The following is a 19,845-nucleotide window of genomic DNA, read 5'->3' on the forward strand; positions in this document are numbered from 1 at the left end:
TTATATATATATATATATATATATATATATATATATATATATATATATATAAAAATATTTTTTTATTGTTCTTTTATTTATTTGTTTATTTTTTTATTTTAACATTTTTATTGTTTTATTTATTTATTTTGGAATTTTTTTAAATTCTTTTTTCATTTTTAATTAAAAAAAAATTATTAACAAGATTCTCTTAATTCAGGAATTTTCCATTATTTAAAACTGTTTTAAAATAAGAAATTAATTATTAGTGGTTATTTTTATGTCTCATCAACAGATGCGTAACAAACTCTGTATGAATAAATATTCAGACAATGAAAACCCGTTCAGAATGAAGAAAAAATGTCCCACAGGTGGGTTGTTACCTGATCTGTAACGTTCATTCCTGGACCCAGAAGACCGTCGGCGGTTGTAGCGGGAAGACGAGGAGGGGGTGACCGGCGTTCTCCTCTCCTGGCCCATCGACGGATCCATTCCTGAGGAGGAAACGTTTCAGTTCAGATGAAAACTTTGATATTTCCAATGAGAACACATCATGGGAGATCGTTGCCAATGTGGAGTTTGTGAAGTAAAACAAAAAAAGTCTTTCACTTGCGCGCCAACATATTGCTTTTTCAGTAAGAGTTGGAGATGGAAATGTTGGAGCAAATGTTCACAGTTTACGTTTCACCTGCTACAAGTCAAACTCAAGTCTTATCAGAGAGACAGTCGTCAAATTTGGACACTCAGACATGAAAGATTTTCATGTTTTGCCTCCAATCTCAATAATCTCAGTACGATCTGGGTTTCCAACGATCATAAAAATAGAAAGGTGTAATTATTTTCCTCTGCAGTTTCCTCTCCTGCTGTCTTCAGCTGCTAATCGAGCGTCTCTGGCGTTGCAGCGCTGTGCTGTAAACTCCTCCCACAGCCGCTTTGCTTTCATTCAGACACTGTTGCCAACTTGGAGACTTTCTCGCTAAATCTGGAGACTTTTTTTGTTAAAAGTGACAAATCTAGCAACTTTTACTGGAGTTATTAGAGACTTTTCTGGTGTTTTGGCGACTGACTTGAAGGTACATATTGTTCTGCAGTTACTGTAAGGAAGGAGCAGCGGGAGCCTCTCCCGTCCTAAAGCACTCCCAGGCGGCCAGTCTCAGTCGGCTCCGGCTGCAGGTCAATGTAGAATAACTGCAGTAGGTTGTGGAAGTTCACCTAAACATAGTTTATACCATTGTCAGTGACAACTGGCTGCATTATTTTCCTATACATAGTTCGGCCAGTTAAACACTGTAATATCCCTCTGTTACGGGGCGTTACCATAGCAACGCGTTAACCAGCTGGTTCAGATCAGCCGTCTTTTAACAGGTGAATGAGAGAAACGCGCTGCAGCCTGACAGCGGTTGTTTGGTATAAAATGTACATCCAGCCCAACGTAAAATAGTTCCTAAATAAGCAGTAAAAGCAGATTAAACAACTCGTAACCGTACATTAGACGGTTATAATGTACGACACGGAGTCTAGAACACCACGACGCGCAGCGTTGTTTATAAATACTGGATAATTGTGGTAAATAATCGAGATCTCAATTTCAGTCAAAATAATCGTGATTATAATTTTTGTCATAGCGGCTCTAGTTTGGCTCCCTCGTATCTGTCTGAGCTGTTACTCCGACCAGGACTCTGAGGTTCTCTTCACATCTCTTGACGTCCCAGATGTCAGATTGAAGTCCAGGGGTGACAGAGTTTCTCTGTTTCTGCTCCAAAATGATGGAATAGCCTTCCCTTCCATGTTGGAGCTGCTCAACCTGTCTCCATGTTTAACTCTGTTCTTCAATCCCACTTTTTTTGCACTGGCTTTTAAAAAAAAAACCTGAGCATGTCCTCTGTGTATTTCCATTTTAATTTTAATTTTTTAGTTTTTAATTCCAGGTTTGAACTGTGGAGTGTTGTTTGTTGTTTTATTGTTCAGCACTTTGACCAGCTGTAAAAAATGTGCTATACAAATAGACCTGATTATTATATTATATTATTATTTTATTATATTATATTATATTATATTATATATCATATTATAACACAATATAATACATTCATTTTATTTTATTGATAACTATTTGACAATATTTATGTTCATTGATGTTGTATTATTATTAGTGTTTATTATATTTGTGTCCCTTGAAAGAGACTTCAGCTTCTGTAAAATAAAAAAAAAACAACTTTTTTTGCAGTCATTTTTTATTCAAAACAATGGTAGAAAAGGAAATAATATATGACTGCTGTCATCAGAGGAAAAAACTAAACCACAGTGTGAATATAAATTACATATATATATATATATACACACATATACACACACACACTGTGTATGTAAATGTTTCCTGGAACAGGCTTGCTTGCAGTGAGTTATAACACAGATACACACACACACACACACACACACACACACACACACACACACACACACACACACACACACACAAACACACCTTTAGACGTGCACAAACACACTTTCACAGACATAACCAGGATACGCACCAATCAATAAGTCTGAGGATAATAACCACAGCGTTACCGACAGCTACAACCGCTCCACAGCTGCTGATCTACGAGCATCCATCTCCACCTCACACTTCCAGCCTCATCTGTCTTCATTAGAGCTCTCAGAGCGCCGCCGCTGCTCCGGAGAAAAGCTAAAAGTTGATTAGCCGACCATTTAACGACGACTAGCAGAAGAGGAGTTTATGTCAGATCTGGGAAACACCTCGCTTTTTGCTTCCTCTGGGGATTCTGGACGGATGGATGGATTTCCCTGCTCCTTTCTCCTCATCTTCTCTCTTCCTTTTCCTCGACCGCTTCTAAAAACAGACTCCCCAGTTTGTTCATGAGATGCTAACACAATGCTAAATCCTCCCTGATGATCTTCTCTCCCACCGGCAGCTGTGTGACCCTGTCAGGAATAATAAACCTGTTTAAACTCTAACCAGACGTGTGTGTGTGTGTGTGTGTGTGTGTGTGTGTGTGTGTGAGTGAAAACCCAGGGATGGATAGTGTGTATCTCTGCATACCTGGCTGCTGGTGTTATGCAGACAATGTTCAGTCCCAACCTGCAGGAATCCTGCATGCACAGCTGCAGGTAGGCCTCGCATGGGGGACATTTTCAGCATATCATGACAACAATCGCTGGGAAATTACAAGGAAGTAGCTGACAAGCCGCCATGTGACGTGCACGCACGCCGCCTGCGGGAATCCGGATGAGAAAAATGCACCTTATTCATGACAAAGCAAAATAGCAGCTATGTCTTTTTTTACTGATCTCACTTCCTGAGCAGAGACGGCGTTCTGTCCCGCTTCATCAGTGCCTGGATGCTTATAATGTGTGTGTGTGTGTGTGTGTGTGTGGGGGGGGGGGGGGGGGGGGGGTTATCTGTCACCGGATTTACTCCAATCTAATGTCTAACAGTTTCTTCCTGTGAGCTTCGTTTTGTGGATGCAAACAGACCTGCTGGAAAAACACATTTCTGTGTCCAGAACAGATCCACAGTGAAATGACTAGAAGCTTCTTTACTGGAAGGAAGAGCGAATGTTCCATCTTTCCACCACCATGAACACAGCAGCTGAAGCTCCCAGACGTCACATCATCAAGTCTTCTGACTGTTTCAGTTGAATAAACATGAAGAAACTCTCCCTGCAGGGGCAACGTGGAGCTAATGTGCTGCTCTAAACCAGGAAAAACTAAAAGTACCAGAAGCTAATTGTCTCTGTTCGATGTATAACTGATCAAATTTGAGGTTTTTACTTAGAAAACTTGCAAAAATAAAAAGTACAGCTTGTATTACTGCAGGAGACAACAACCAGAGTGAGTCGGACCTCGACACAGGGTTTTATGTTAGTACGCCATTATATATATATATATCTGTTTTTTTCTTATTCATATGCTCTACTTACTTATATTTGTATACATATTTATGAAGTCAGTCTGCTGTATTGTCGATAATAAATAATAAAATACAGATGTGTACAAATGGATTTACAGCTGCAACGCTGCTTTAAAAAATTCAAAAACACGGTACATATGTTTTAGACTGGAAAATAAACATTGTCTATCATTTCTAGGAGCTCATAGAGTCACCATAAAGATTCTGTTTCCCATTATAACCAGAACTGGTTTATACTTCAGCTGGTTCAGGTGTGAAGGGAAGACCAGACATGGATACACAGGCTCGGTGTGCAGGGACTCCACTGATCTACAGCGTCTGCAGCTTTATGATCAATTCCTGAAGAAATGCACAAAACCACTCCTAAATGATGCTGGAAGTGTTTCCAGAGGAGGTAAAGCTGCTGCACACACACATCGTCAGCTCCGTATCACACCCCACAGACTGAGAACTGGACGTCCCAAAAGTTCAAGCTCGGGTTAAATGAGGCGTCCAGTCAATATAGTCCAGCTCATCCATAAGAGAAAGACATCATTACTAAATCAATCAATGAAAACTTTATTTATAAAGCACTTTCATAAGCTACAGGGTATGCAAAGTGCTGGACGGGTTAATAAAATAAATCAACAGTGGGGGTCTGGTAGTCCTGCTCTCCGGGGTTAAAAGCCAATTTAAAGAGATGAGTTTTTAAAAGAGACTTAAAATCACTTAAAGTCGTAGCAGACCTCACAGAAAGAGGGAGATCTTTCCAGAATTTATAGAAAAGGCTCCACGAGTCACAAGTCGAGTCCTCGGGACCACTCAGAGCGTCCTGACGGTTAAGCTTTAATAACATGGTTTTTATTTGATAGATAAAGAGATGCAGGTCCTGCTGCTGAGGATGCCGTCGTCTCCGCTGACTCCTTCCGTCTGTCCATCTGCAGCTCGTCTTGGAGAATAAAATGGAAATTTGACTTTAACATTTTGTCTGGTTGGACTTTGCAAACTGAAGAACGCACAGAGTTAAACACAGCATGTCGAAGCTCAAGATTGAATCTGTTTAAAAGGAGGGAAACGTTCCTGCAGGACAAATCCCACGAGGAAATCTGGGTTTGTTTCCTGAAGTTCGGATTCTCCTGCAGCCTGACTCCGTGTGGAAAGTTTTGTCCTGAGCTTCATTTCGGTCCCGTTGTCATGTCATCAGGACTCTCACCAGGTTCCAATCATGTGAAACGTTCCGTGCAGGTGTTCTCTAACTTCACCTGTTGACCCTGCTGCAGGCGTCAAAATGAGTTCATATTTGTAAAAAGAAGAAAAATCAGTTTTAATATAAAGGATCTCGTCCTTCTTGTGTATTCAGTTACATATTGGCTAAACAGGATTTACAAATCATTGTTTTCTGTTTTTATTTACACAAAGTCCTAACTTTTGTCCCTGTGTGTTCCTGCGATGGACTGGCGAGCTGTCCAGGGTGTACCCTGCCAGCTGGGATAGACTCCAGCTTCCCCGCCACCCTGAATTGGATTAAGCGGTTTAGAAAATGAATGAATGAATGTTCTAACTTCACTGGAACTGGTTAAAGTCCGACTACGTGCACTGGGGCAGCTGGTTGGCCTGCTGGGAATTCTCATTCCCAGTCTATAAAAGCTGAAAACCATCATTTCAGACTCTCAGCTGGTTTTATTTTACACCTCACAGCGTGCTGCGAGGCGTCGCATGAGCAGCAGATTCCTGCGTTGATGTTTGCTGAAGCTAATTTCAGAAGAATGAGAAGTATGTGGAAGTAAAGCTGCATCTCTCCACCTGCTTTAGATGTTTAATACCCAAACTTTGTTTTCCTGTTTGGACTGTTTAACTATTATTAAACTTATTTGGCAATCATTTGACAGAAAAAACATTGTTTATTATGTTTTTCTCATGTAAATAAGAAAAAAAGTATTTATGTAGGGTTAAGAGGCTTCAAACGTAAAGTGTCATAAATACAACATGAGCTGGAACAATGTTAACACACAAGTTCATCCACTTTACAGTGGTGCTTCACACGTGCACGCCTAGCAGCTGACATGATCAATATATCTGCTTTGATGATCAGTGTGTTTGCTTTCCCATAAGCTCAGGAGAAACGTCTCCTGAGCTGAAGAAAACGATCAAATATTGCTTCTAATGTGGAAAAAACAGAAAAGAACACAAAGAAAACCAGATTTTGATGAAATATTTGGGAATATTGTGCAACTTTACTGGAAGTAAATCAGGTTGAATCAGACATAAATACTGAAAGATGCAACAGATTAATGAGAAGAAGTCATAAAGATGCTTTAGAGTTTAATTTAAGACAATCCACCGCCTGAAACAAAGATCTTCCTGGAAACTCTCCGGTCTGGAACACCAAGCTGAAACCAGCAGTTTATCACTGGGGGCTGGATTCTGTCCCATCTGACACTGGGTGCACCCCCCCCGCAGGACGAAGCAGAGAAACAGACCACCATGCACGTCCACTCTCAGCTGTGACCCAAACAACTACGCATGCAGCCTTCCAGCCAACAACCTCCCTGCTGGACGGTTGGGTTGGATGCACAACATCAGTGTCTGTCAGCAAATCAGAAGGTGGAGGAGGCGTCGTGCACCAACCTTCTCCCCCATCTTAAAGCTAAAACCATTAAGCCAAAGTATTTAATCAAAGATGTAGAGAGGATTCTGATCAGTCTGAACAAATACGGAAGATTTTTTCCAGATTCTTTACCAGAAACCAACAATTTTACGTCTGATCGAAGACCCAAAGATCCGACATCTCCTCCTAAACCGGTCGGAGCTGGTCTGGTCATGGTCACATGACCAGATGTTCCAGCTGATTGTTCTGGAGACTCATATAGTGACCCAAACTCTGATAAACAAGCCAAGGCTTGTACCAAAGTGTACAGGTAGTATGCTTCAAAATAAAATAAAATAAATTCAAATTTATTAAAATAAAAGTTAAAAAAAAAAAAAAATCAATTAAATTTAAGAATGGAAGTTAAATCTAAAGAATAGAGTAGAATAAAATATTAATTTAAATAAAATAATAAAAATAAAAGAAATATCTTAAATATAGTTGAAACAAATTCTTATAAATCAACAGAAACTCTAATAATTTAAATAAAAGATCAAATTAAAGAGATGAAGTTAAATAAAATGAAATCAAAATTAATTAAAATACATAAAAAACATTTAAAAAACACCTTCAGTAAATCAGTTGGTCTTTAATATTAACAAGATGTAAAATAACCATCTGAGTCACGATGACTTTCTCTACTTCCCTGTTAGATAAATGACGACGAGTCAGAAGGAAACTGGCTGAGCAACATTCAGCCACAGAGCAGGAGTCTGCAGACGTCTTCCTATATATATATATAGTTTTATAGGAATAACTAAAATTAATTTAGACAATTGGCTGCAAAACAACTTTCATAAAGCAGAGAAAAAATGTAACGGGACAAAGTCAGTATCAAGAGCTTTTAATCTGAACATCAAGTCACATTCACAGAAACTTTTGCAGGTAAATCTGAATAAACAGGATTATTTTCAAGATGTTTATGTTCATATTTGCACTTTTTTTCAAGAGCCTCCAAATTCCTCTCACATAAGCACCTAATTCTCTCAAGAAATGTGAAAAATGTAAGAAAAAACCACTAAACACAGAAATCCTGAAAGCTCTGAGAGGTTTGCAGAAGAATAACCATGTTAGTGAAGTCTGTGCTCTGTGAGGTTAAACATGTTGGAGCTGGCACACTTCAGCCGCAGCTCCATCTGACAGCCAGAGTCCAGCATAGAGCGGCTGAGTGAACGTGGTCCGGACTCTGTGGATCAGAACCCTGGTCTCAGAGACGCTGTAGAAGGACAGGATACCTGCGCTGTGATCCACGTACACTCCCACCCTGGAGGACCACGTGCCTGGGATGGAAGTTTTCACGTAGTTATGTCTGAATTCGTAGCTGTTTTTGTAACAATCTAGCGCCCAGGACTTGTCGTTGAGTCCAAACATGCACTCGTTGAAGGTCCTGGCTCTGCTGATGCCCTTGTACGTTACAGCCACCAGGACCCCACTCCCACTCGTCTCCACCTCCAGGTAGCAACAGTCGGTCAGACTCTCCCGACTCAGGACCTGCCAGGAAAACGCAAACCTTTCTGGATGGGAGGGATATGTCTGTTCTTCCCCAACGAAGACGACCTTCCTGTTCTCCTTGGACAGGAGCAGATGCGGGTTTGCCGTGTCTGGGTCGAGCGTGATTTGACAGGCGTACTTCAGGAAGTTCACTTCAGTCTTTACGATGTCGCTTCTGCTTATGAAGGTTAGAGCTCTGGCCAGCGCGTCGTCCAGTTTGGTCTGTAAGACATCAGGTCTGGTCTGTGCAGGCTCAGCTCCGGGTTGCACAAAGTCCTCATTAGTCTGCAAGACGTCAGGTTTGGACTGCGTCTGGTCAGATGCCGTCTGGAAGTGGTCAGTTCTGGTCTGAATGACATGACTTTCTGTCTGGGTGGAGTCGTCCTCTTTCTGAGCGGACTCTGCTTCAGTCTCAGACGTGTCCGGTAAGAAACTGCATCTGGTTTGTAAGATTCTGGTCCTCACAAAGTCAGCCGTAGTCTGGAAGTGGTCCATTTTGACCAATGGGATGTCCTCTTTGGTCTCTGGCTGCGCTTGACGAGTCAACGCTGAATGATTTGCTCCAGTCATGAGGATCTTGGTGCATTCGTCCTGGAGAAGCTCCTGTAGCTTGTCTCCGGCCTTGGACACCGCCAGCACAAACTTCTCAAAGTACCGCAGATGGCGGAGCCTCAGACTGGGTTGGTCTTTAGATTTGGACATGAGCGACAAGGAGGGATATTTCAACAGGAAAAGAGTGTCGTCCTCCGTTTGCAACAGCTTCTCCAGCTCATCGTCTTTCCTCCTCAACTCAGCGATCTCCTGCTCCACTTTGTCTTGAAGTTTTTTGAACCGACCTGCTTCGGTCTTCTGCTGAGACTGAATCTTCTCCCGTATTTCCGAAAGCTTTCCCTCAAAGGCTTCGATGAGTTCTGTGAAGATCTTCTCGATTTTACTTAGAGCATCATCAGCGGAGTTGTTAATGGTGTCTTCTTGCCGCTGAAAAGCCCTCACGTCTTCCTCTTTCTCCTGGATCCTCTGCTGGATTTTCTGCTGACTCGCCTCCAGCTCGCTCTGCCTCTCTGACCGTTCGGCTGTAGCCGACACCTTGTCGTGGCCTTTGTGCTCATCTTTGGAGCAGAGGTAGCAGATGCAGCACTGATCAGTACGACAGAACAGCTTCATCACCTCCTGATGCCGCGAGCAGATGCTCTCCTGCAACTCTGCGGTTGCTTCCGTCAACTTGTGTTTCCTCAAGGCAGGCACGTCGTCGTGAGGCTGGAGGTGTTTCCCGCAATACGAAGCCAAACATTGCAGGCAGGATTTCACGGCTTTCAGTTTTTTCTCTGTGCAGATGTCACAGGCCACGTCTTCAGGTCCAGCGTAGCAGTCCTCAATGGGCGCCTCAGTGTGGGGTACAGTCCTCTTCAGCTCCTCGACCACAAATGCTAGCATGCTATTTTTAACCAGAACAGGCCTCGGCATGAAGATCTGCCTGCACTGAGGGCAGCTGTAGATCCCCGAATCGTCCTCATTATCTAAGTGATTGTTAATGCAGACCAGGCAGTAGCTGTGCCCGCAAGCGATAGCCACAGGATCATTAAGTAGATCCAGACAGATGGAGCAGCAAAACTTCTCCCGTTCAAGTAGAATCCCTTGCGCCATCTTATCCTCGGTCAAGAGCAGGTGCCTTGTCAATGAGCGATAAGAAAGACTGATGGTGCTTCACTTTATCTCCACACATACAGGTGAAGGAGGGGAGGATCTTGTCTGGCTCTGCTTCATTCCAGAAGGAGGAGTGGCTTAGAGGAGGTAGGCTGTCCTCACTGCTGGTAAAATCTCATTATTCCAGTTTGGGACTTTACCAGAAGTGGAGAAACAAGAGGAGACTCACTCTGACGGCTCATCGGTCCTGATTAGTTAAGGTCTAAAAACTAAACAGAGCCCCATCACCCACCCCTAGTCTAAAAGAAACTGTTCTTAGGAAAAGTATGGCACTAAGAAAGCAGGTATAGTCATCAGGGAAGCCAAATATTGCCACATGTGGAGAGATATTGATAGATCTTGAAAACACCTTTTTACATTGCGTCAAATTAATCTTGCCAAAAATTTACAAGAGTTGGGCAAGAGAAAAACATATGTGTGAGGTGACAAGGTGAGCCGTTATTCCATCACAGATATCAACGGAGCCTGGAAATATCTTTTCTAGTCTAGTTTTTGAACAAAACTTTAAGCTAAATAAGTGTCAAACGAGCACAAATGGAAGTCTTATGTATCATAGTTAATGCAGAATCCCATGAATTGCTTTCAGAGTCAGACCCAACTCACGTTTTCAGGCTTTTTTTGTCTTTATTGTATACAGGGTTAAGTACTTTTCCTCAGTGTATACGATACAAACGCCTCATGTTAGATTCTAAACGTGCTTTTTGTCAGAGAACAAAGACGTATCTGCAGTGCAGCGATCAGGTCTACAGAGCGATTTCTGATCCATATACTCTTCGTCTGACTGAGACGGTAAGTCCACCATCTGTCCTGGCTGTGGAAAAGCTGACAAGTGGTTTAGTCTTTCGGGAGAACCCAGAAGTCTCAGGAACTGTGGAAGTTGTGGGAGTACATGGCCGAAAGTCATCGGGGTCATTTTAAAAAACTGGTCCGGACATCTCAGCAGGTGTTTAGGCTTGGACTGTGTGGAGAGGAAGCAGGGAACTCCTGCACTGCTTACATCGTGTCAGATTGTCAGAGATAATTTCACCACAGGATCAAATTACCAGTCGGTCTACATTTCTAATCTCACCTGAACTGAGATAAGATCAAACCGGTTAAACACCAGCGAACGACTCAAACTATTATCTGTCATTGGGTTTATTTACATATAAAGACAAAAGCACTTGGACGGGGAGCAGGATGGTCACTTGCAGCATTGTACATATATTTCTGAATCCAAACAGCCTGGTTTCCCTCATATATCATCACAGAGTCACACTGTAACTCACACAGAGTCACACTGTAACTCACACAGAGTCACACTGTAACTCACACAGAGTCACACTGTAACTCACACAGTTTACACTGTAACTCACACAGAGTCACACTGTAACTCACACAGAGTCGCACTGTAACTCACACAGAGTCACACTGTAACTCACACAGAGTCACACTGTAACTCACACAGAGTCACACTGTAACTCACACAGAGTCACACTGTAACTCACACAGAGTTTACACTGTAACTCACACAGAGTCACACTGTAACTCACACAGAGTCACACTGTAACTCACACAGAGTCACACTGTAACTCACACAGAGTTTACACTGTAACTCACACAGAGTCACACTGTAACTCACACAGAGTCACACTGTAACTCACACAGAGTCACACTGTAACTCACACAGAGTTACACTGTAACTCACACAGAGTCACACTGTAACTCACACAGAGTCACACTGTAACTCACACACAGTCACACTGTAACTCACACACAGTCACACTGTAACTCACACAGAGTCACACTGTAACTCACACAGAGTCACACTGTAACTCACACACAGTCACACTGTAACTCACACAGAGTCACACTGTAACTCACACAGAGTCACACTGTAACTCACACACAGTCACACTGTAACTCACACAGAGTCACACTGTAACTCACACAGAGTCACACTGTAACTCACACAGAGTCACACTGTAACTCACACAGAGTCACACTGTAACTCACACACAGTCACACTGTAACTCACACAGAGTTTACACTGTAACTCACACAGAGTCACACTGTAACTCACACAGAGTCACACTGTAACTCACACAGAGTCACACTGTAACTCACACAGAGTCACACTGTAACTCACACAGAGTCACACTGTAACTCACACAGAGTCACACTGTAACTCACACAGAGTTTACACTGTAACTCACACAGAGTCACACTGTAACTCACACAGAGTCACACTGTAACTCACACAGAGTCACACTGTAACTCACACAGAGTCACACTGTAACTCACAGAGTCACACTGTAACTCACACAGAGTTTACACTGTAACTCACACACAGTCACACTGTAACTCACACAGAGTCACACTGTAACTCACACACAGTCACACTGTAACTCACACACAGTCACACTGTAACTCACACACAGTCACACTGTAACTCACACACAGTCACACTGTAACTCACACAGAGTCACACTGTAACTCACACAGAGTCACACTGTAACTCACACAGAGTCACACTGTAACTCACACAGAGTCACACTGTAACTCACACAGAGTCACACTGTAACTCACACAGAGTCACACTGTAACTCACACAGAGTCACACTGTAACTCACTTATCTTGTAGAGACTGTCATCGAGTTAGAAAGTGATGCAATGTGAAGCTCTAGTAGATGTTTTTAATGGTTAGGGCTGAGGACAACAGCCTCTTAGGCCAAATTTATACATTTGTTAGAAAGTTATCTGAGTCAAACATCAGTCTGAAAACATGCTCTACTTTAGGGGAAAATGTTTATACGTCTGGGGATATCTGGATTATTACATCAAATTCTGGAACATGCAGGCTATTTGAATGAGTTTTATTGTTTGTTGGTACAGAGTGAAAACAGATGGTTTGTTAGGTCATTTTAATCTTCACCAGGTCAGACGTAACCCCTAAATGTTCTGTTTAATTCCCCCAAACACACATCTGTGACCATTTTTCTATGAAATCTTTTACCGAAGAGAACCAAAATAATAATGAAAACCAATCATCATTTCCAGGAAAGGAACTGTACTATCCATGGAAGTGAAACACAAAAGCCCTTCTAAACCAAATCCTTGGAAAGTTTGGTTGTCTTTGGTAGGTGTGAACGCACAACTGAACTCAGATATAAAAAACTCTGGTCCACCTGCAGGTGTCAGTTCACTTCAAGTGAACCATATGCAGCGAGTGCATTCTATATAGGGGCGGGATATCCAAAACAGCTCAACACAATACCAGCAGACTGATTTCATGATATCAGTTTGTCTTCCTCCATTTACAGATTTCACTTTGAAGCTGATGTCCTCCTGAACAAGAGATTTGAACAACAGGAGCCATAACGTTTGCTAGTCAGATATAAAGCAAGGCAGTTAATCTTCTGTGTAGGAACTCGGTACGTCGTGTTCCGTACTGTAAGAACATGTACAATTACCTCGAATGAGAATGATTTCTTCTTCAGTAATTCTTGATGTAGCACCCCCTGAGCTGAGGATAGGAATACGTTGTTTATATCAATGTTTCACATGTTAATTTGGAGTGTAAAATTGTTGTTTACTTTGGTCATAGTTATAATCTCCGTGCGCATGTGCTCCTAATTCTAAACCTTTATTTTGAAGTGACAGGAAATGCGTGAGTGGAAGTAGTGAAACAATGTATCACGTTGACAAGATGTCGGTGGAGAATGTTTTGTATTCTTACCATTTGATGTAAATGTTTAAAAGACATCCGTTTTCTTGGCTTTTTTATGAAGCTCCAGTTTTATGTCACAACGTTCTTCAGGTTCCTTTGACTAAATACAGTTTTCGGCTAATTGTCACAACCTCTAATCGTACCGGGTCAAGAAGAATATGAGGTGTCTATGCAACTTGAGAAAATGTGAGTTTTCTCTAGTAAGTGCAGACAGAACTAGAGGGTGGGAGATGACGATTTCCAGAGCGAATCTGTTTTTTTTTAGCTAATTTCACCGTTTTATGGCCAAACATAACGGTGGTGAGAGAAATGTTTCCTTGGCGACAAAGAACAAGAGGACAACCAAACCCAAACCACTTAAATGTTTGCTTTGACTACAAGCATGTTTTTTCAGGCTATAATTGAATAATTAACAAGCAACAACATTCTATATAGTTTTTTTTGGATTAAAGCATTTTTGTAACAGGGATTAGCATCTCCAGATATCGATGTCCTGGAGAATCACACCCAGTCTGTCTTCTATGAAACCATGTCAGAGGAGGAAATCTGTTACTTTGACAGCTGTAAATGCTTAAATCAAACTGCATCAGTCTACCGCGCTGTGCAGATTACCAAGCTTTAACGCTGAAATACATCACAGATGAGGAAACAGGCATTTGTGTTAGCATGTACATGTGTGTCTGAGAGGGATAAAGGGAGTATTGAGTTGTTAAGTGTGTGCGAGAAGGTCTGAAAAAGAGGAAAAAGGCTGTATTGTGTGCATGAATGTCGACGTGTGTGTGACTGAAAAGTAACGGGGCTCAGATATTTCAGCTCTTTTGCTGGGATTATATTACCTGTTGTTAGTGCTCAAATTCCTTCAAGAGACTAGAAGTATGTTGATTTGAACGAGAAGGACGAGTTCCTCTGGGAATCTGATGCAAGCCGGTGAAATGTTCTCTGAAGTGATGAAAACAACACTGTGTGCTCATAAGAGGAGAAATGTGTGTCATCTGGCCCCACTAAGCGAAGTGGGAATGACCCCCAACTGGGCTTGGACATGAATACCAAACATTTTCTCCATCCCACACCCCAATTCCTTCCCCATAATGCCCTTCCTGCAACTGCCCCCGCACGCGCTATATCTTCCCCCAAAAACAGTCCTGCAGCAGCTCAGAGTCTGCTGGTCTCCAGCATCCCGTCCTCAACAAAACCTGCTTTTACCACACGCTAGGATCTATCTGTTAGGGGTGGGGGGGTGGGGGGGGGGGGATTTTTTTGCTTCACAATTTTAAAATGGATTTTTTTGTTAAAGAAATTGATTTTTTTCAACAAATAAAAACAACCCATTATAAAGATTGTCAGTTTTACTTTCCTGGGCAATATAGTAGCAGAATGATGGTCTGGCTACTGTGTTGTTTTTTCCTTATTGAAATATAACAAAAAAGTTTTGTACTTTTTTTTTGTTTTGTTTTTAATCTACAAAAATCAGCAATATCGAAGAATTGTGAGAATCGCAATTTAAATGGAATCAGCACCCAAAATATCGGACTCGAATCGGGACAAAAGCCTATCGTCACAGCCCTATCTGTAGTGTGTTACCATCAGTACTAATTTATTAACTCAGACATTACCCCTCCAGTTTCCTTTTGGAAGGACAATAACTCTGCTTGATTCATACTGGAACTCTACTGGGCTGACACTGGTGTGAAAGAGTGTAGAAAAGTATCAGGAGCATCCAGACAATGTTCCTTGTTATGTTTGACAAGTTAAACATCTTCTACATGTAGACGAGGGGAATTAATAGGAAACAACAGAGAAGTGTGGTTTCCAGTCTTCAGAAAAACAAATGTGTTCCCAGTATCATGAATAAATAAAAAGATTTCTTAGTTTCTATTTGTTTACAGGGGAAAAACCTGCTGTGACAGCTGAACAGTTGCTGACAGCTGCACTTCATTCCTCTGTGTTGAATGATGAAAGAATGAAAGAATCAATGGACTGTATATCAACAGGTTGGTTTAGAAAAACGTGTTGCTGCTTTGCGGGAAGTATGTCGGGCGTTATCCGTGTCAATCAGCTGCACACGGGCATCACAAACAGGAGCGATGCTTCAGAGTTTTACAGTAATCTGTGTAAACGGGTGTGGCAGGAGGGATGATGTGAGCACATTCTACTTGACAATGCCTACTTTAATTACTTCATGTCTGAAATGACATGAAGCATGCCGGAAATGAAGGAAGCACATCTCACAGTCCTGGTCTAAAAAGAAAGAGATCCAACAGTAGTGTCAGAATCAAGATATGTGTTACTGTGTCACAGTAAATTCACCTGGAACACAGTAGAACATGTAAATGGGAACTCCTAATAAAAGAAAACAACATTACTGTCCGTGAAAACCAGACGGAGTCTCAATTCATCAAGAATTAGTAAGGGCGTCCGATGAATGAGTGAAGTAGTCGGAGGAATTAGTAAAATAGTCCTGGGAAACAGTTAAGTAGTCCTAAAAATGAGAAAAGGTGTCCTAGGAATGACTGAATTCCTCGGAGGTATTACTATAGTAGTCCAGGTTTTAGTAAAGCAGTCCTAAGAATTAGTATAACAGGCTTACAAACTAGTAAAACAGTCCCATAAATTAGTAAAAACAGGCTTATAAACTAGTAAAACAGTCCTGGGAACGAATAAAACGGTCTTAGGAATTAGTAAAGGTGTCCTAGAAATGAGTGAAGTAGTTGGATGAATTACTATAGTAGTCCAGGATTTAGGAAAGCAGTCCTAAGAATTACAATCGCAGAAATGAGTAAAACAGGTTTATAAACTAGTAAAACGGTCCTTGAAATTATTAAAACTGTCCTATGTACAAGTAAAACAGTCTTTAAAACTAGTTAAACAGTCCTAGAAATCCCTGTGGTGAACCCAGACACGGGGCTGAGACGCCATTACTCCGTGCAATATTTAGGATAACCATTCCTTGCTAAAAAGCTGAATGTTACTGATTTGGCAACGTAGCAGGATACGTTGCCTAGCAACGCTTTGTTTGGGGGCGGCCATGGCGGCTCTCTGCTGAGTGCGACTCTTGCTGCATTAACACTGACTAACTACCCTACGACAACGTCCTCTAGCTTTATTTATTAAATAAAACCATGTCATATCTCTACTGAATCCACCATCATTCAAACTGACCGGAAGGAAAGCGCCGCCTCCCTCCTCTCTTTTCCGCCGCGTTTGCCGCTCGCTCCAGACACACAAGCGGCAGACGCGGCAGGAGCGTTGGGAGCGTTTTGGGCGTGGGACACAAAAGTGGCAGTTTAGTGACCAGCGTCGAGCGTTCAGCATTTTGAGTGTTTGACACTCAAAACGCGTTTGGTCTGAACACACCGTTACGACTAAATAGTTTCAAGAATTAGTAAAACAGTCCTTGGAATTTGTGAAACTGTCCGATAAATTAGCAAAAGAAACTAGTAAAACAGTCCTGGGAAATAGTAAAACAGACCTGGGAACTAATAAAACTGTCCTATAAACTAGTTAAACAGTCCTAGGAATTCGTAAAACAGTCCTATAAATTGGTAAAACAGTCAGAGGAACTAGTAAAACAGTCCTAGGAACTAGTAAAACAATCCTGGGAATGAGTAAAGTCCTGGGACTTGCGGGATACAACAGATAGGGTTTTTGCACTCCATTCAATGGAAACACCTGCAAGATGTGAAAAACTGGAGAAAAATAGCTTTTATTTAGCAAAGAAACGGAAACACAAACACGCAGCTACTTGTGACAACGTTCTTTCTCAGCCATATGTTCAGATTCATGTTCAATACGTAAAGTAGACGAGTAAATTTTCCCCCACCATAAAACTCGTTTTTCTCATCTCGAACCACTTCAGATCTGCAGCCTTTTGAATTCTTGGTATCAACATTGAAAGTTTTCTTTTAAAAGTTCGCCGCCTAAAGGGTTAATTTAGTTTGACCTTCTTGGCAGCTTATTTTCTGTTCACCACGTTTCTGATTTTGTCTCATAAAAGTCTAATTTTACGTGTCAGCAACTTTCCATGATGGTTTTCGCGTAATAACATGAAATTGAAAAAGCTGTGAAATGGTGAAAGTGCTGAATGAACGTTTTACCTGCTGTTTGAGGGAAGTAAGCTCCAATCAGCTTGGATCGCTTCTTCTCATAGCCCTTCTGCGTGATATCACCTGCAGAGAAAGAGACAAGCCTTTACTCCCCATCCCACAGAAAGCATCGGAACAGGACAGATGAAAACAGCCAAGATTACAAAGTAAAACTAAATTTCTCGAAGCCTGCAAAACCTAAACGACATGCAGTTGTGTGTAAAATATTCAGAGCAAAAAGCTGCATCCAGTGAAGGTTTGACTGAGACGGATTGCTTCAGCACATGTCTGCATACAGCAGAGAACTTAGTATTACAGGTGCATTTAAATCTCCCCTCGCAGTGCAAAGAAACAGCTAAAAACTTGCTGACCAACCTCCTGAGGTGGTAAATCAAGCCAGCTAAGGTGCTATCAGCACTTTCCCAGGCAGCATAAAGCACGTCTGAATCCAGCAGCACTGCTGGGAAAGTTTTAACCCTTCGGGGAAAACAGGCAGGATGGATTATTTCCACATTTACAAGATGATTTAGGAAATCGCGGCGAGTGATCAACACTGAAAAGTCACGTTCAACTTCTGCTCGAGTAAAAAGTCACGAATAAGTACTGTGAGTTATTAAACAGCCAAGTACAGAAGTATCATGGGAAATGTAGTCTAATTCAGTGGTTCTCAACTGGGCTGACAGCCCAAACGTCACTCCTTAATGACGAGCTGTGATCCAAAACAATAATTTTCCACTCCTCAAATTTGTTTAATGTTCAAATCTCAGACTTTACAGAAAAAATAGAGCTTACATGCAGAAACATGGAATAAGTTGTGCTGAAAAGATTAAACAAAACTCAGTTCCCCCATAAACCCATATTATGTTCTGGTTCTGGAGCCACATCCAGAATAATCTGACCTCCAGAGGGTCTGACCAGTAATATAACAGCAAGACAACCTATACGAAACTAAAACCCCACAACTGTCCCTTTAGTGTATTCCAAAGAAGCACAAGTAGATTACCAACATGTTTATATTTAATAACTTTGTATTTCAGAGAACATAATAAACAAGATGGAATTTCTGGTGAAAAATAAATAAAGTTCATATTAAATATTTACACATTTACATTATTTTATGTCATTCATTTACCTTGCTTCCCAACCACCCCAAAACGTACACGTTCCCCTGCTTGAGAAACAGTCCAACAACGGCCAGGTAACGCTAGCTTCATCCGTCTACCATGACAGGAGCGAAGCATCCAACAGAAGCTCCACCAGGCATTGATGGTTCGCTTTGTCACCAGATGAATGAAACTCATGTTAGACCTGAAGACGAAATAGAGAACCTCTCCTCTTGGACGATAGCAAAAGATGCTAACTGATGCTTCAATCAGTTTAGCTAATGGAGTAAACCGATGCTGAGTTTACAGTCCAGCCAAGAAAAAATAAAGACTGGAGAAACTGCAGGTGAGTCACATGTAACAGTCACATCATCACCTCGTCACATCAGCTTGTAACGTCGTCACCTCGTAACGTAGTCACCTCGTAACGTCACCTCGTAACGTCACCACGTAACGTCACCTCGCAACATCACCTCGTAACGTCACCACGTAACGTCACCTCGTAAGTCACCTCGCAACGTTGTCACATCACGTCAGCTTGCAACATCGTCACATCATCACGTCAGCTTGTAACGTCGTCACCTCGTAACGTAGTCACCTCGTAACGTCACCACGTAACGTCACCACGTAACGTCACCACGTAACGTCACCACGTAACGTCACCTCGTAAGTCACCTCGCAACGTCGTCACATCACGTCAGCTTGCAACATCGTCACATCATCACGTCAGCTTGTAACGCCGTCAGCTCATAACGTCAGCTTGTAACGCCGTCAGCTCATAACGTCAGCTCGTAACGTCGTCAGCTCGTAACGTCGTCAGCTCGTAACGCCGTCAGCTCGTAACGTCGCCAGCTCGTAACGTCGTCACCTCGTAACGTCGTCACCTCGCAGCGTCGTCACCTTGTCACGTCAACTCGTAATGTTGTCAACTCATAAATTCGTCAGCTCGCAACGTCGTCAGCTCGCAATGTCATCACGTCAGCTCGCAATGTCATCACGTCAGCTCGCAACGTCGTCAGCTCGCAATGTCATCACGTCAGCTCGCAATGTCATCACGTCAGCTCGCAATGTCATCACGTCAGCTCGCAACGTCGTCAGCTCGCAACGTCGTCAGCTCGCAACGTCGTCAGCTCGCAACGTCACCTCGTAACGTCACCTCGTAACGTCACCTCGTAACGTCGTCACCTCGCAGCCTCGTCACCTCGCAGCCTCGTCAT

At 42.1% G+C, this 19,845-nt stretch overlaps 2 protein-coding genes across 6 annotated transcripts in view; both read right to left on the bottom strand.

The window, feature by feature from the left end:
- LOC306758158 (disco-interacting protein 2 homolog C) overlaps positions 1 to 19,845 on the bottom strand; it is a 247,177-nt gene that overhangs the window by 100,639 nt on the left and 126,693 nt on the right. For all 5 annotated transcript variants that reach the window (XM_079243381.1, XM_079243379.1, XM_079243380.1 and 2 more), the window contains exons 2-3: positions 17,538 to 17,609; positions 363 to 473 (exon numbers count right to left, since the gene is read on the bottom strand). In XM_079243381.1, the coding sequence (XP_079099507.1) occupies positions 363 to 473; positions 17,538 to 17,609 (183 nt within the window). The remainder of the gene's footprint in view (positions 1 to 362; positions 474 to 17,537; positions 17,610 to 19,845) is intronic.
- Positions 7,635 to 9,674, bottom strand: LOC306758055 (tripartite motif-containing protein 16-like; the record flags this gene model as incomplete). Its single annotated transcript, XM_079243271.1, has 1 exon — positions 7,635 to 9,674. The coding sequence occupies one exon, from the start codon at positions 9,672 to 9,674 to the stop codon at positions 7,635 to 7,637; it is 2,040 nt and encodes a 679-aa protein (XP_079099397.1).

The sequence above is a fragment of the Telmatherina bonti genome (genome assembly GCF_933228915.1).
Source record: "Telmatherina bonti genome assembly, chromosome: 7".
Classification (NCBI taxonomy): Eukaryota; Metazoa; Chordata; class Actinopteri; order Atheriniformes; family Telmatherinidae; genus Telmatherina; species Telmatherina bonti.